General features: G+C 39.3%; 1 protein-coding gene across 24 annotated transcripts in view; it reads left to right on the top strand.

The window, feature by feature from the left end:
* STXBP4 (syntaxin binding protein 4) overlaps positions 1–18868 on the top strand; it is a 212716-nt gene that overhangs the window by 172180 nt on the left and 21668 nt on the right. For 23 of the 24 annotated variants that reach the window (XM_049114100.1, XM_025439995.3, XM_025439968.3 and 20 more), the window contains one exon: positions 11243–11340. In XM_049114100.1, the coding sequence (XP_048970057.1) occupies positions 11243–11340 (98 nt within the window). Of the gene's footprint in view, positions 1–6333; positions 6439–11242; positions 11341–18868 lie in introns of those variants that run through there. The other variant, XR_007412939.1, reaches the window with a different exon arrangement.

Consider the following 18868-nt stretch of genomic DNA (forward strand, 5'->3'; position numbering starts at 1 on the left):
ACTGCAGAGGGAAATCTAAATTAATGCCATATGCCTGTAAAAATCCCTCTGACATCTTTTATTGTAATGGAAGATGACAATGGTTATCAGAGCAGAAGGAACATGCTTGAGTGAAAGTAAATACCAAACACCTTTTGGGAAACAAAGCACCTCCTGGTGACCTTTGCAGCTGTTCAGCTTCCTAAAGTACAGCAGCCTGGAGTTGTCTAATGACAATCTAACCAGGGTTTTCCCTTGTTTCCAGGAGTGTGCCTCCTCCCTCTCTCTGGGCTGTGCAGAATTTTAAATGTCACAGTAATCACATCTTTCCCCAGGATAACATGAAATATCATTGGAGCTTAATGGAGATGAACAAATGATCAAATTCAGATGTTACTGATGTATTACATTGGAGGAATTACATCTATTTCACGAGCTGCAAATCCTCTGAATTTTGTAACACAGTAAAAATGAAATAGCAAAAGCTATTTCTGAGTCCCTACCGTGCCTTCTACCCTGTTCCAAATAATTCACACCTATCACCTCATTGAATCCCCCTGACAGTCTTTCAAGATGTCATTATCCCCATTTAACACAGATAAATTCACTGACCCCTCCCCCTTAGGCTATATGGCCTTGTTGAAGTTACTTAGCTGCCGTAAGCCTCATCTGCAGAACAGAAATAACCAGACCAAATTTATAAGATTGCGGAGGATCGTATTGAATAGGATGTTATGTGCAGGATGTTAGTGCAGCGCCTACTAGGCAGTCATCACTCACTGTATTTAGGGTTCTCCAGAGAAACAAATCAATAGGAGATACATATATCACATATCTGCATATATATAATTAATTATAAGGAATTGGCTCAAGCAATCATGGAGGCTGAGAAGTCCCACCATCTGCAAGCTGAAGACTCAGGAGAGCTGGATATGTAGTTCCAGTCTGAGTCCAAACACCTGAGAACCAGGAGAGCCAGGTTCAGTCTGAGTGTAAGAGGAAGCCAGTGAAGCCAATGTCCTGGCTAGAAAACAGGTAAAGGGAAAGAATTCTTTCTTACTCAGACGTTTATTCTATCCAAGTCTTCAATAGATTGAATGGGACCCACCCACATTTGCTGAGGGCAGTCTACCAATTCAAATTTAATATCCAGAAATGCCCCCCACAGACACACGCAGAAATAATGTTTAACCAAATAGCTGAGCACTCTATGGTCCAGTCAAGTTGACACATAAAATTATCTGTAGCACTTACTAAATGGTGTTTTGTTAGCAATATTGTTATTGCTGTGAACTTGGCATTCTATGTCTGTCTAGCCACTGTATCACATTGCCTCAAAACCAACGACAGTCATTAGCATAATGATAATGAAATCAAAATCCCCATGTAATTTTTTTCTTCCCTCCAAAAATTGTCCAATATCTTGCACACTTAATTCATGCCAAGGGTTCTAACCGATGAGATTGTTTTCCCTAAAACTCTTGGGAAATGATAGGAATGCATGTTAGTAATTCAGAAATAGGACAATGCCACATATTGATCCCTAGAGCACTAAAAGAAGGTTGGGGGGTGGCTAATTAACAGTGTCTTGCCAGCTCTCTAGGCTAGGGCTGTGAGTGTAGGTAACCAAGCAGGGAAAAACTTAGACCCTGAATTAAAGGCACATCCTCAGGCTGAAGCATCTTTTCGGAGTCTCCCATATCACACTAAATAAAAAGAATAACAAGTTTACATCTGAAAGCAAAAAGATATCTGTACAGATGTCTCTCCATTCAAAATATCCCATGGCACTTTCCTGAACCCAAACCTGTATTTCCTTTACTAAGATGCCTGCTTTCTCTCTCTCTTTTTTTTTAAGATTTTATTTATTTATTAATGAGAGATAGAAGGAGAGAGGCAGAGACACAGGCAGAGGAAGAAGCAGGCTCCATGCAGGGAGCCCGACGTGGGACTTGATCCCTGGTCTCCAGGATCAGGCCCCGGGCTGAAGGTGGCGCTAAACCGCTGAGCCCCTCAGGCTGCCCAGGTGCCTACTTTCTACCCCCCACCTCCATGGCTGATGATTGGAATGCAGCCCTGCCACATGCTAAAATTGTTACATTGAGCCACATACCTCTGAGCTTCAGGTGCTCCCTCCACTGGGCATAGAACCAAGTCCACAGAGCCCTTAGAAAAGTTAAGGAACGTTTTTTTCTTTTTTCTTTTTTTTTTTTAATTTTATTTATTTGAGAAAGAGGGAGAAATAGAGAGCAGGAGCTGGGGGGAGGGAGACAAGGAGAGGGAGAAGCAAACTCCCCATGGAGCAGGGAACCCAACACAGGGCTGGTTCCCAGTACCCTGGGATCATGACCTGAGCCCAAGGCAGACATTTCACCAACTGAGGCACTCCAGGAAAGTTCTTAGCTTTGTGTCTGGCACTTAATAAGGCCTCCATAAATGTGGGCTTCCTTTTCACCTTTCATCTCCCACCTCAAAAAGTAATCTTTCCTTAAATTACTATTGTTCTTAGTTGGCTGAGAAATGGCATTCATTCTTTTCTGTATAAGGAGACAGCTAGAGCTGAAGCAACCATCAAGCCTACTGGTTATCAAACTCTACTCTACCTATCTTCCTTAGGGGATGTAAAGTAAGGAAGAGATGTCCAGATGTGAGATTTCTTTTTTTTTTTTTTTCAGGTGAGATTTCTACCCCTGCCCACTCCTCCACTTCAACTAGATTTCATTTTGTTCACTTGATGTATGAATGCTTCAATTTAGAATTTCATTTTAACAAGAATTCCTCAGATGATGATTACAAACCATGATCTAATATAATACCATTTTAGAGATGAAGAAACAGAGTCTCCAAGTGTAAGGCAACCAATCCTACAGCCATTGGAGACAGAGCACAGGTCCCCTAGGTTATGGTGCTTTCGGTCATTTCAAGCTGTAACACATCACTATGACTGGGGTGGGAATTGTAATGTGATATGAGAGGAAAGCCTCTATCATCCCAGGGAAACACAGAGTTGGCCCGCATTTACACTGAGAGGAGTTTCCCACAAAGAGATTTCAACCAGGAAAATAGTTCTTCTTGTAACCCAAAAGTCATGATGGTTATATAAGCTGCACCATACAGCCAATAGAAGTCCAAACCCCTCTTCTGGGTTTCTTTCTATTCCAAACCTTCATCCTACCTCATGTCAACTGACACAAAATAATCCATATTTTGCTTTCTGCTATAAAAGTTGAGTTTATTTTATTTTACTGAAGATTGAAGGATGGTGTCGATATGTAGGGGGCAGGGGTACAGGTGTCACACAACTAAGCTCATACCTCTATCACACTGGCATCTCTTTCTTAACCTTTCCCTTTATTTCTCCTCACCCCCTCCATTATTGTTGCCACATAAAACTCCAAATTCTCCCATTTTGTAGAGCTATTCCATTTTTCTCCCCTTGAATATCCAATCTATCCAGGTGCTCAATAGATTTGAAAAAGTCTTCATTGCTATCAATAACCACCCATCTTAAAATATAGTTATGGTTATGGATAGAAAAAAGGTTTAATAAAGCCTGAAAATGAATTGTATTCTATTATAGGAAAAACAGAGGCATCTATGAAAAAATGAGAAATTAGTGCAGTGGCCTTAAATATTTCCTACTTAAATTTTACTGCCCTTTGGAGTGCTGTCATAATCCTTGCCACTGTCTTGCCCAGTCCCTGGAGAATGTTAGATTCACCTTAAAACTCACAGCACAGGCTTGGGACCTAATTCTTCTCCTTGGTTCCCTTACACAGCACAGGGAGGGGGGCAATTTCACATTAAGGTAATTAAATAGCTACTGAAATGGTGGACTAAGTAGTCCACCCAACACTCTTAATGAGAACAACTAGAAAATCTAGATATTTTATTTTAATCTGCTCGAAGTCACTGGAGAGCTAAAAAAAATAAAATAAAATAATTTTTAAGAAGCAATGAGAAATTATGAGACATTTGAAAAAAGATTGACACCAAGAGAGGTAAATTCAAAAATTGGACCTCTTTACTCTTTTTTTCTTTTTTTTGACCTCTTTACTCTTAAAGTATCTGCTTATTCCAGAAGGGTTTGGTAGAGTCCAAGTTACTGAACAGAAATTTTAACAGATTGATTTGAGTTAGAGAAACCAGAATTAGACTCCAGAGTCACCAAAGAAGCACTGATAAACTTTGGAAACCCTATAAGCTCAACATCCTCTGAGTAAGGGTAAAATGGAAGATTAACCCTTTAAGAATTTGAAGCCAAGATTCAAGTCATTTCAGTCCCTGAAATTGAACTAACATGACCGCAGATTTCTAGTGCCTCTGGGATATCTTCCATAAGGAAACATAAATCCTCTTTGGAAAAAGAAAACATTGTCATAAGCCTTTTTCCCCTAATTTTCATCATACAATGCCAGGACATAATAAAAAAGAACAAAGTTCTATGAGAAGACAAGGAAAAACACACAAGAACCAGAGAAAACAGAAAAAGATCCAGGTAGTTCTAGATAATAAAATTATTAGTCAGGACACCTGGGTGGCTCAGCAGTTGAGCGTCTGCCTTCGGCCCAGGGCATGACCCTGGGGTCCCCAGAATTGAGTCCCACAATGGGGTCCCTGCAGGGAGCCTGCTTCTCTCTCTGCCTGTGTCCCTGCCTCTCTCTCTCTCTCTCTCTGTGCCTCTAATGAATAAATAAATAAAATCTTTAAAACAAAATAAAATTATTAGTCATAGACTTTAGAATAATAATGCTTATAAAAGGGATAAAAGACAAGATTCTGAGTTTTGGTGGATAATTGGAATCTACAAAAAAATAATCAAATGGAAATTTAGAACTAAAAAAAAAAAAAGTACACAGTAACCAAAAGTAAGAACTCCATGGATGTGTTTAACAGTTGCATTAGGCACAATGTAAAACAAGAAGATAGAAGGAAATATCCAGAATTATTCAAGAAGGAACAAACGCATAAAAATATAGGAGATTTAAGGACATACGAAATACACTGAAGGGGTGCTTTGGGTGGCAGTGTTGGTTAAGCATCTGCCTCTTAGTTTCAGCTCTGGTCGTGATCTCAGGGTCATGAGATAGACCCACACATCTCAGCATGGAGTCTGCTTGAGTTTTTCTCTCCCTTTCCCTCTGCTCCTCCCCCTCGGGCTCTCTCTCTCTCTCAGATAAATAAATAAATATTTTAAAAAATACATTGTAAAGGGCTAACATATGTGTCATGAGTCTCAGAGGGAGAATATAGAAAGAATGAGAAAGAAGAAATATTTGAATGGGGCATTTGGGTGGCTCAGTCAGTTAAGTGTCTGCCTTCAGCTCTGGTCATGATCCTAGGATCCTGGGAGGAAGCCCTACATCGGGCTCCTTGCTCAGCAGAGAACATGCTTCTCCCTCTCCCTCTGCTTGCTGCTCCCCGTGCTTGTGCTCTCTCTCTCTCTCTCTCTGTCAAATAAATAAATAATCTTTTTTTAAAAAGAAATATTTGAAGATATGTTGGTTGATTTTTTAAAAAAAACTAACAAAAGGCATTAAGTCATAAATTCAAGAATTCTTATAAATCCCAAGCAGGACAAAGAAATCCACACTTAGACACATCATAGCAAAACTGCTGATAACCAAAGACAAAAAAAAAAAAAAAAAGATTAAAAATCAGATAGGAGAAAAAGAGAGACATATTACTATCTCAATAGGAATAATGAAGGACAGAAGACAATAGAATTATTTCTGCAAATATCTTGCCACTTTAGAATACCTAGCAATAATAGCCTTTTAGAATAAAGGTGAAATGAAAATTTTTCAGAGAATAATAGAATTCAGCATATCCATAGCAAATGAAGTTTTTTAGGAGAAAAAAAATTATCCCAGATGGAAGCTTAGAGATGAAGGGAGGAATACAGATCAATTAAAAGAGTAAATATATGGTTACAATTCAGTGGATATTGGCTGCATTAAGCAATAATAATTATGTCTGGTAATTTAAAATATCTGTAAACTTTATTGATATGCAACAATAATAGTATATGAATTAAAAGGTAGAGCTCAAATATTCTGAGGTCCTTGCACTGTACAGAAAGAGTGTAAAAAGTATTAAGTAACACTAACCTTTGTTAGGTTATAGGCACATGTTGTAATGTTTAGGACAGCCAATCTCCAGGGTGAATGTTTGTGTCGACCCAAAATTCTTATGTTGAATCCCTACTCCCTAGTGGGATTGTATCAGGAGATAGGGACTTTGGGAGGTAATTGGAATCAAATGAGGTCATGAGTAGAGCCACCATGAATGAGACTAATGCCCTTCTAAGAGTCATGAGAGAGCTTGTTTTCTCTCTCTCTCTCTTTCCACCAGATAAGAATATGGGAGAGAATTTGGCCATCTGCAACCCAGAAGAGGTCTGTCACCAGAACCCAACCATGCTGACACCATGATCTGTATCTTCCAGCCTCCAGATCTGTGAGAAATAAATTTCTACTGTTGATAAGCTACCCAGTTTATGGTATTTTGTTAGAATAGCTGAAATTGACTAAGATACCACCAATAGATTAGTACAAGTATTTAACAAGCTATAAGAAAAGGAAAATGAAACTGAAAAAATTCAATCAGTATAAAAGAAGATAAGAAATAAAGAATACAGAAAGATACATTGGTTGGCATAACCAGGAAGCTTGCAATAAATAAAATGAGAGATTCAAACCGAAGATAACAGTGATAAATTAATGTTAATGGACCAAATGTTCCAATTAAAGGCAAAGATTTCCAGGTTTTATAATAAAACAAAGCTCAACTATCAACTGTTCACAAGAGTCATCTGAAACATGGAGATATTGTAAAAGGATGTAAAAAGTGGGCAGCCCGGGTGGCTCGGCAATTTGGCTCCGCCTTCAGCCCAGAGCATGATCCTGGAGACCCCGGATCTGAGTCCCAGTCGGGCTCCCTGCATGGAGCCTGCTTCTCCCTCTGCCTGTGTCTCTGCCTTCAGTTAGCACATCCCTATAAGGAGTGCGCTATTGGGACACCTGGGTGGCTCAGCAGTTGAGCTTCTGCCTTAAGCTCAAGTCCTGATCCTGGGATCCGGGATTGAGTTCCACATTGGGCTCCCTGTGAGGAGCCTACTTCTCCCTCTGCTTATGTCTCTGCCTCTCTCTTTCTGTATCTCTCATGAATAAATAAATAGTTTTAAAAATTTTTTTAATAAATGTATTATAAAAGTAGAAAGACAGAAAGTGATGAGCTAAGCAATCATCTCAAGAAATCAGAAATAGAAGAGCAAGTTTCAAAGAAAATGGAATAAAGGAGAAAAATAGTAGAAGCAAAAATTATGGAGAGAACAAACTTAGAATAATCAGCAAAGACCAAAGTTGATCTTTTGAAAAGAGTAATAAAATTGACTAGCTAGTAATAAAAGTAACTATCTAGCAAAACTGATCAAGAGAAAACAGAAGAAAAATAACCTTTGTTAGGTAAGAAAAAAGAAAAAAATAATTACAGATCTTACAGATAGTAAAAAGATAACATGAGAATATTATAAACAGTTTAGGTCATTAAATGTTAAACTTTGATAAAATAGAAAAATTAACATTAAAAATACAATTTATTAAAACTAACATGGGAGAAAATGGGATATCTCAATCATCCTATAACATCAAAGAAATTTAATCCATAATTTTAAACTTCCTACAAAGAAAACTCAGTGCCAAATAGCTTCACTGGTATATCCTACCAAACATTTAAAGAAGACATAGCCAATTATATACAAACTGTTTCAGAGAACAGCATGAAATTGAAAAGACCCAAATTTATTTTATGAAGCCAACAAAATCGTTATGCCAAAATCTGACATGGGCATTACAAGAAATGAACAGGACAGGATCATCTCAGTCCTGAAGATGCAGAAAATCATAAACAACATATAAGGAAATCAAATACAGCGGTGTTTATAAAGACTTCATGTATTATGACCAAGAAAGGTTTATTCTGAGAAAGCAAGATCGGCTTAATGTCCAAAAACTTGAACAGTTCACTCACCACATTAACAAAATACAGGCTAATTATCATATTTTCATCTCAATGGAGAAAAAGCATTTAAGAAAAAGAAGTTCATCTCCATTTTGTGATTTTAAAATCTCATGGCAAGCCCCAAATAGGAATTTTCTTAATCTTATAAAGGGCACCCATACAAAAAATCCACAGCAAAAATCACACTTAGCGGTGAAACATCCTATGATGTACCATCACCTTCAGAACAAATCCAGGCTGCTTTGTCTTTTGCTGTCTCCACACATGAGTCCTGAGCCCTGGCCATGGACAATAATTTGAAGCTTCCCAAACTGCAAGATTATGTAGACCAACCCCGTTGCACACATTCTCTATTAAACAGAGGTCCTGTTGCTATTGCACCAAGTAATTATTTATAAGCACCTCTCAAATTATTGCTGCCATTAAAACATAAATGAATTTATTACCAAAAATATGAATTAAACAAGTACTTCAGGACAAATATGAATTTTCAGGATAAAAACAGTATGTGGAAAGAAAAGCTCTAGCTATATTTCAAGCTACCATCAACAGGGAAAAGAGATTTTAAGAACTAATTGCTCCACCATGTATTAATCTTTTGAATACAAATCAAATTAGAAGAAACTTGGGTGGTTTTGTTTAGTAAATCAAAGCATTTAGTGTTGTAAAAAGCTAAGTATATAAGGAAAATATATTGTTACTGGAATTCAAATGGGAAAAATATGCAATGCAATTGCATATGCCTCAGATCCTAAAAGATGCATGATGTTTACATCAAAAGAACCCAAAAAGAAGTATGAGAAGAAGGCTAATACGAGGATAAAAAAATGAAAAAAAAATAAATAAATAAAAAAATAAAAAAATAAAAAAAATGAACTCCTGACTTCGAGAAGAGGTAATAAAACGACAGAATCATTTTATCTGTGTTGTAGTGCATGGTCTTTGGAGGCAGACCAATCTGGGGAAAACTACACAAGATCCTTGTCATCTTCTACCAATCAGTTAACCTGTCGGAGGACCTGTTGTCACGAAGTTTAAAATGGCAGATGGATGTGATGTAAGTCTTCCCCCCACCAACCAAAAAAAAAGGTCTTTTTTTCTCCACTCATTCCTCTTGCTCCACTTCAAAGCTACATCCTCATTTTCCAAGATGACAAAAAGAACAAGACAAGATGCTCCAAAATTTCCTTAAGAGATCCAAAATTAAAAGCTCATTCCTCAAATTAAAAGAGACAAAGAAAAAAATAAAAGAGACAAAGAAACCACAAAAGGTAACCATTCAAATGAGCCTCACAAGCTTTGGGGCTAAGGAATTCACTAATGGAAAAGAACTGCTTTATGCAGATAGAGTTATTTTGCAAATCTGTTCCAGACCTCTGCTGAAGTTTCTGCCTCCCTCGGGAATGTATTGCCATCATTAATGCACACTGGAATGGCCAGCATTCCCTCCAACTGGCTGTGCACAAAAGTAGGTTGCATACTCACTCACAGAAGGATGATTTGCAAAAGGAGACCAGAGAAGCAGGGTGTTCATGCGTGTGCAAAAACCTTGCCGAGAAGATGACGTGTTACATTAGAGGTGATCAAGCTTCAGAAGGAACCAAGAAAACTCAATTATGCTGTTAAGAATGTGCACAGCCAAGTATGTGCTGAAGTGTGCTCTTCCCTTGATTCTTGCCAAAAGGGCTAATGTGCAGCACTACTTATTATGTTATTGTTGATTTTTTTAAACTCCAAGGCTCTGTGGAACCCTTTAGTAGAATGTCAGAGACTAAGACAAGTCCCAGATCTTGTGAGCCAACCCAAACCTGGCTGGGCTCAGAGACAGATGATATGCCATCTGGGGGCTGGCCTCTGTTCCTCTCAGAATGGCTTTGGGAGATGAGGACATGTCATTGACAAAGCTTCCTCCCAAGGGTATGAGGGTGTGTATTGAGAGGACACATCTGAATTTCTTCCAGGGAAGGCTGCCAAGAATCCAGAGGTGGGAGGAAGGAGCCATCTAGAGAAAGGGATGGCTGCAAAGGAGATAAGCTTCAGCCCTCCAGAGTTGTCAATCAGGGATTTAGAGGGGCTTAGAATGAAAGCAACACAGAGGAAATAAAACTTTCATAACCACCTTTAGGACAGGCAGACATAATAATTAAAGATCTTTGCTCTGGCTGAAGAGCCCAGAATGATCACATCACAGTTACTCTAGACACCATGCTGATCTCTACATGCATTATCTCATTTAATCTTAATGATGTCCTTGCAGCAGGGACTATATCTCCTCCATTTTACAGATGGGAAAATTGAGGCTTTAGAGAGATAAATGATCATAATGCAGCTAGATCAAGACCTAAAAGCAGTGAACATTGATTCATAACTGGATGCTGCCTTGCCATTGAGAATAATCCACTGCTTGATGAGGAGGTGTTTAGCACCCCAGAAGCATTCAGTAAATGGTTATTAATGAAATAACTTATGTTGAATAGGGCAGATCAGTACTTATTATAAGGGTCAGCACTGGATTATTAGAGACCTGGTGTTAATCATCTATGTGACTTTGGGCAAATTGCTGGACCATTCTGGGCTGCATTTTTCTAAAAGGAGTTTAGACTAGATGCTTTCTGGGTTATGAGACAATGATGAATGAGTCATATGGTGAGCCACCATTTAAAATAAGCTACCCCACTACTCATCAAGTCTAACCAGAGCCCCAATGTAACTTTGACCCAAGTCCCTTCAGCTGTATGATGAAATTGCTTCTCTTCAAGAGAAAAAAAAAAAAAAATGCGTGGGGCCGGAAAGCACATGCATTTTTCTAGAGCACCCTGTGGCTTGGTTGGAGAGGACACTACCATTAACAGAAGGGCCTTTTATCACAGTTGCCACTCCATTGTCAGTGACCAGATTGTCCCATTTGTCTCCATCAAGAGCACTGCAGCCACACTGGATTTTAAAGGACCTCATGAAGGGCTTCTCTGCTCAGCCTGATGGCTCTTTTCTGGCAATTGAAATGCAGAGTTCTTTTCTATCAAATGGCTACATAAGGACAGGAAAAACCTATTAGAATGTGCTCAGAGCACAACTGTGATCTTGAATGTTTTCAGATGCTCCTTTTCTCTTCTTTAAAAAAAAAACAACCTTTTTTTTTTCTTACAGCCATTAAATAATAATAGCTCATGGGCAGAATTTATTGGACTATAGAACTTGTTGTTATGTGCTATGACCTAACCATACAACATCTTTTTCTCAGTTACCACCTGACTGCTTCCAGACATGTTCATTCCCTCTATCCAGTCTCCATCAAAGCCTCCTCCTTTGGAAAACCTCCCTTGAGTCCATCAGGCAGATGTGAGTACTTTTTGTAGGAATGAATTATACTTGAGGCCAGGACCCATGATTTCTCTCCTGCCATTCTCAATATCTCATAAAATGCCTGGTGCAAGGTAGGCATTGAATACATATTTGGTGAACAGATGTTGAAAGGATGCTTCAAAAAATCAATTACAGCTGTAAGTAGTAGATTAAATGAGGTATAAGTTATGAGAATATATATTTTTAAATAATGGTTATTGATGGGTCTGTAGCCAAACAATAATTATACTGATGACCATTTTTTTCTTTAGACTTTATGAAATATGTGACTTGAACAGACTCTGAGCTGGGAGAGGGGGACATATATATTTCTTGACAATCCAAACACGTTTGTATCAGAGCTTACGTTGAGTCTTAACCCAGTTCATACCACCAATGAAAGGATCAATCAGCAAGCATCTACAAGAATAGCCATCAGTGCCCTGATCTAGTGCCCATCTAGTGCCCTAGATCTGAGAAAGATGGAATGAGCCACAGTCAAGTTACATGCCCAACCTGGAAAGAAGTGGCATGGTGTGGAAGAGTGAAGTTTGAGTTCTGAATGACTCGTGTTAAAATAAATCTATACAAGGAATTAAATTAAGAATATCACTCTTCTCAAACTCTGACCAGATAGTTCTGTGGCCCTATTCAGAGACCAAGTTCCTGCCTTGAAGAACAGATGCCAGAGAGAAAATATGAAAGAATCCTCTATCCCCTACAAAGGGAGATGTGATTCTGTGAAAGGAGTGACTATAAATACAGTTAGATGTGGGTTGAAATCCTGCCTTTGAGTAACTCTGTGACCTTGGTCATGCTAGTTACCCTCTGGGCATCATTCTTTATCACTAGAAAGGTAGAGATAGTAACACTTGTCACATATTTTGAAAGTAGGCAATAAATGTTACTTTCCTTCTCTCCAGGCAGTAGGCCAGTAGAGGGGGAAACTGATAGGGAAACTTCTTAAACTAGAAAGAAATTGGCCAGATTTCCAACCGGGAAAGGTTTACTGTTGAAATAAATTGTTCGTGGAAAGAAGCCACAAAGGTAGGTAAATTAGGGCTCTGGACCCAATTCCAATGTGGAAAGTGGGACAAGCTTTCCCAGACAGCACCAAGTTCTCTGGATGCCAATTGGGTGTTTTATAATTCAACTGAATTCTAACACTCCCTATGCAGAAGTAGCACTGGATTCCACAGGTTGAGGGCTCAGTCCCATGAAACTGACTCTCACACTCCCTCAGCCTTCAGATGTCAGTCACCAACTCAGGTCATTATCTGCTTCTGATCAACTAGCTGTAAATCAAATGTTCTCAAGACCCCTCCTTGGGTTGGATTAAAGTTCTGTGAGAACAACTCAGAGAACTCAGAGAAACATTTTACTTACTAGATTACAACAGCCAAGAAAAGAGAATCTGAATGACCAAATATATATTTCTTATAAATCACAATATCACAGTAGAAATCTTCAGAAAGTAGAATTTGTGTCAAATCACTCATTTTAATTCTACAGATATTTACTGAACACCTACTATATGAGAGATCTTGTTCTGGGCCCTCAGGACATGGGGAGAAATAAGAGACAATCCCTGCTAGCAATAAGTTCACAAGGTGTCAGAAAAGACATTCATTGAAGATGCATATATAAGTGATGAGCATTTTGAAGTGTGCTATGAAAGCACATGGGAGCACAAGATCTCGTCTATACTGTCAAAGATTGCTTATCAGAAAGTTCCACTGATGCTGAGAACAAATGAATGAATAAGGATAAAATGATAGATTTTGTGTTTTTTACCACTCAAATTATGCGGATATTTCTTGCATTCCTACTATGTGCTAAACCTTGAGGAAACAGATAAGAAAGAAACTCTAAAGGTCTCTGCTCCTCCAAGGCCTCAAAATCCACTAGAGAAGAATAAAATAAACTGAAGAGAAGCCAAATCCTATCATAAATAAAAAGCTTTAAAAACAGGGGAGGGAATGGTGGATCTGCTCTCCCAAGGGGAGATGAAAAGCATGCCAAGGAGGGAATCCAGCATTGGGGTTTGGATGACAATTTCCATGCTACCCCCTGGGCTTTTACACTGTGAATATAAGTGATGCCTGCAGTGCCAGCTGGTATTGTTAACAACTTGAAGCATTAATGTAATACAGTGATGCCCTCAGAAAATAAATAGAGCTGATAAAGAAATTAACGTGTTCAAAAATAAATGTATCATCTGCTGACTTGTTCACATCTTCACACACGGTAGAGTTTACTCAGAGCTAGAAAGAAAGAATACAGTTTAGCATTAAAGTTAAATTCACAAGTGATAGCGGAGGGAAGATCATTGTCCCCTCTGCAACCTCATATAGGAAGTGACTGGAGAGCTTCCATTTCTAGGGCCCTTTCCTGTTTTCAAACTACCTGCACATTCAAATCATTTGCTATGTCCAAGAAGTCCTAAAAACAATGAGTGTCCTTCCCATTCTATAGTTAAGGAAGCTGAGACTCAGGAAGAATAAGCCATTTCTAGTGTCACATGCTGGAGAGTGGTGAAGGGAATATTGGAACCCAAGTTTTCCCTCTAATGATCTCTGAATACCCCAGGCTAGTGCTTTTCAAACTCTAATTTGCATGTGAGCCACCTGGGAGTCAAAATGCAGAGCAGGATTCCTAAGTCTGTGGTGAGGCCTGCAGTTACTGTACTTCCAACAGGCTCCATGATGCTGATGCTACTGGGGAAAGGGCACTCTTCATCATGAAAGAGAGTCATGGTCTATATATTTCAGAAGAAATTATCTTGAAGGATTATGACAGTGGATCATCCATTTTTCTCAAAATAACAATTTTTATCTAAATAATACCTATTCTCCTTTGACCTTTCTGGGGCCATGGAAGACTATAGTTGATTACCCTAGTCCTTATTCTTGTCTAGGTCTCTTCTGTCTCTTTCTAGGTCTAATGCACTCTCGACTCTCTGACTCTATTATCCTCTCTCTTGTGCTGGACCATCAAACCACATCCTTGAGTTAACAGTAATGGGTTGTATTGTGTCTTGCCTTCTGAGCAAAGGCCCACTCAACATGCTGCCTTGCTATATAATAGGCAATGACAATTCATCTTCATAATTCAATCAATACATACTCACTAACTGCCCCAAAGTGCCCAGGAGGTACATGCTTCAGGATGGCCTGCCTAGAAATGAGATATAAAATGGTTTGGGAAAAAAAAAAAAAAAAAAAAACAACCTCCCATGACAATCCACTCTCAATAGGAAGCAAAGGAGCTGCTGAGCCAAGCATAATCTACTCATTCTTCATAAATGTGTTAATCAAGTCAGATAACTCCTTTACTCCACCCATCCCCTCCAAGGTGCAACAAGCACAAGGGAGGAAAGTAGGTTTCTTACTCCCAATTGAGTGCCTTCTGCATGGAAATAAATACCTGAAGAGGGGAAAAATCACTCTTCCCAAGAGTGATTAGCCTCCATTTTAATAAGAATTTCTAGGAATTTGCTAAACACTTTATTTGGATTACTTCATTTAATCCTCACAGTCATTCTCTGAAGTTTCTACTGTTTTGCAGATGAAGATACTCAGGCTTAGAGGGGTTAACTAACTTTCCAGTGCCCCATCCTTGTGTGTGGTGAAGCCAGGATCCAAACCCAAACCAGTGTGACCCCTGGTTCTATATCTTTGGCACTGTACCAAAACAGCCCCTCTAACAAGGGAACTGACATCAAGAGAAGTTAATTTACTCAGATACTAATTGGTAGACCCAGATTTCAAATGTGAAATCACATCTGTCTGACTGCAAATACCATGTACTTAAGCACTACACAAATGCACAAGAGACCTAAGAAAAATTTGAGTGCCAACAAACTTCAGAAAAGAGAATGTGAATTTATCCTGGAGCACTCATGAAAGCTACATAGAGGACTGGTGTTTTGTGATGGGTATTCAAAGATAAGCAGGATATGTTTTGAGAAAGGCATTCCAGTATGAAAGGCCAACATGAATTCTAGATTGTTGATCAGGGAGTAAGCTTAGAAGACATCCACTCTATGAGGAATGTGAGGAATCAGGGACCTAGCATGTAGGGATGAGTAAAGGAGAGAGAAGTGAGGCGACCAGAGTAGATGAAGGGATCATGTGTACAGGAATCAGAAATAATGTTGAATAAATGAGCCCAACTGTGAAGACTTTAAGCCAGGCAAAAAAGTGTGGGTTGTCTGATTCTTGAGCACAGTATGAGAGAACAACCGGCCACAGAATCTGTCAGCAGTATCTGTCATGATTTGGAGAATGACAAGCCCTAATTTAAGAAACCCAGTGAGGAACCTGGTGAGGACCTCAGTCCAAAAAGGTGGTGATGAGGGCCTGCACTCAGCTAGTAAAAGACAAACAGGAAGGAAGAAGTGGCTCCGAGAGTCATTCTTAAGCCATCTGCAATTTGGTGATATGAATGTCTGAAAGAATGGAGAGAAAAGAACAAGTTTCTAAGCTGGAGACTTGAAATTGTCATTTGAAAAAATGGGAGAAATAGATATTTATCTTTGGAACCACCCATCTCTTCTTTCTGAGCCTCCTCCCTGACCCCTCTTCACCTGCACCAAGATTTGATCGCAGGAAAGGGCCTAATTAATCCCTACTGCAGATTTGTATGACAGGCAAAGACTAAGGCATCACTACTCTCAGGAAGAAAAGCATTGACAATTGAAAGGTGTTTTTTAGTTGTCCCAATTAAAGAAATCCAGGCACAAGCAGCCAACAGAGGAGGAATCTGAGAGAAAAGGGGGATGGTGCTGTGTCAGGCCTTCCTCTGGCATGATGCTCCTAATGTGCCAGGCACTCTCCTGAACACCTACATATATACCTGCATTGAACCCTAAAAACAATCCCATGAGGCTGACACTATGGTCCCCACTCTAGAGATGAAGGATGAGGCATAAAGAGTTATACCTTGCCCCAAAGTACATCACCAAGAAGTGATAGAGCCAGGATATGAGCCCAGGCAGGCTGGCTCTTACAAGATTAGTCTTGATGACAAAATCAGAAGTTGAGGCAGTACAGTAAAACTATTGTAACAGCACTTTTGAAACTTTTTTAAACAATAGAAATTCTTATTTGACTTATTCCAAGTTATATCTTACCCAGGAGATAAATGATGGATAGATAAATAGATGATAGCTAGATAGCTAGATAGCTAGATAGATAGATAGATAGATAGATAGATAGATAGATAGATTGATAGATATAGCTGAACTATACCAGGTCAAGGGAACAGAGTGACAGGAATCTGGAGCTCTTTGTACATGACCTGTCCTTTTTCCCACATTGCTGACTCTAAAGCTCCTGCATGGTTCCATGGAAACGCAATCTAAACATGAGTACAGGGCAGCCCCGGTGGCTCAGCGGTTTAGCGCCACCTTCAGCCAGGGTTGTGATCCCACGTCGGGCTCCCTGCATGGAGCCTGCTTCTCCCTCTGCCTGTGTCTCTGCCTCTTTCTCTCTCTGTGTCTCTCATCAATCAATAAATAAAATCTTTAAAATAAAAAAAAATAAACATGAGTACATTGCAAAGCATCTAATTACTTGCCCCTCCTGCTCAAAAATATATACAAGGAGAAGCAGAGATTGAAATATCCCCTTATTCATAGACCCAATCTGCTAATGGCTAGATTAGAAAATGCTGTAGGGTCTCCTACTACCCTCTCTGAACTAACTCACAGGTGCAGATAGAGGACACAAACATCTATTACAAGTTCAGGCAGGTTGGAGGTCAAGAGAATGAGAGGCAAGAGACTTGGCTATACATGAATCTTGTCTAGAAGAGAAATGTTAGGATTTCACTCTTCTAATCCACCTCACACATTGCTGGGAGAGAGGAGTAGATAAGCAGGGTGACTTTCACAACTCTAGGGGCACCATTCCCATAGAATACAATCTGAGTGATGTCCTTGGATGGAGAGATTGGTGGTATATTCACAGTATGTAATGACCCATAGAGCCCAAGTGTCAACCAATCAAAATGAGACCTGACCATTAAGTAGTCATACTTGTGCATATCACCTTAAAATCAACGTGGAGAGGGAAAATGGATGAGAAAGGTTAAAATATGGTGGACATCACACAATTAGAGCACTTCTGACAAGCCACCTTACTGTTCACCAGTCATTGATTAGGTGCCCACCCTGGTCCAATTAGTAGGATCAAAATCAACTAATACTCATATGGTGCCTTAGATGAGACTGTGGAGCTGAGGGGCTATTCTGAGTCTCAGCTTTTCCAGTTTACCTTTGTGCATCCAGAAAAATCTTTAAAGCCCAGTTCAAAAGCCTCTTAACCTCCATGAAGGCTTCTTTGCTTACCCTGAATGCAGATGTTGTTTCTCTTCTATATAGGCTCTCTTAACAGTTTCTATGATACTTTTACCCTTTAATTATGCTTTTTTAATGCCCATCTTTTCTTTGCCAGATTAGACTATAAACTCCTTAAGGACAGGGAGTATGCTTTATTCATCTCTGTATGCCCGTGATTCTCATCCAGTGGTGATTTCAATTATCACAGTTTGGAGTAAATATGGTGGAAGGTGGAGGGTGCTCTTGGCATCTGGTGTGTAGAGGACAAGGATGCTGTCAAACATCCTACAGTGCACAAGACAGCTGCCCCCTCCCTGCCCTCAATATCCTATATGTTCAGAATGTCAATGGTACCAAGGTTGAGAAATTCTTCTGTATCCCTAGTACTTGGCATATAGTAGGTGTTTAATAAATGTTTTCTCAGTGAATAAATGGATAAATGAATGGTTTGTATTTTCCTAAGTAGATTATCTCTTACCTGAATCCCCGGTATGGATTGGCTCAGGGATGATGTGATTTGTATCTATGGATGGATGGTCAGTCATGATGACTTGCATTTTATAAGATGACACATGATTAGTCTGCTTCTTTCTCCCCTTCAATGATTATCCATTGCCTATAGATTAAAATGCATACCCCTAAGGATGGCAAACAAGGCCCTCCATGACCAACGCCTGCCTACCATGTGCCACTCCCTACAACATGTCCCATTCTGTAAGTGTTGGACAAGCCAGTGGATCTGCAGTTGGTACATAAATAGCTAAGTAATAATACAGTTATAGTGAAGAATGTACATACATCCCAGAATGTTTGTAATAAATCCAGCCAATGATTTTCCTTATTGATAGTTCTTAATATAATAAGGGAGACCCTTAGACCTGTGGATGCCAAACTAGGATGCCATGAACCAGTGGTTCTTAAATCTAGCTTCATATTAAAATCATCTGGAGAGCTATTAAAACATTAAGACAGTTAAACACTTCAGGCCCAACCAATTAAATCAGAATCTCTTGGCAGGTAGGGAGAGAAGGGCATGATTCAAGACAAAACAAAACTACCCTGTTTTGCGCAATGTCTAATGTACAAGAAAATTGCCATGTAGATTGTCAGCTTTTCACAGATGGGAACTTTCCAAAGATGTCAATGGTCATAGGAAAATGTGGTTTCCCACCAAAATGAAAG

Source organism: Canis lupus, chromosome 9 (genome assembly GCF_003254725.2).
Source record: "Canis lupus dingo isolate Sandy chromosome 9, ASM325472v2, whole genome shotgun sequence".
NCBI classification, from domain to species: Eukaryota; Metazoa; Chordata; class Mammalia; order Carnivora; family Canidae; genus Canis; species Canis lupus.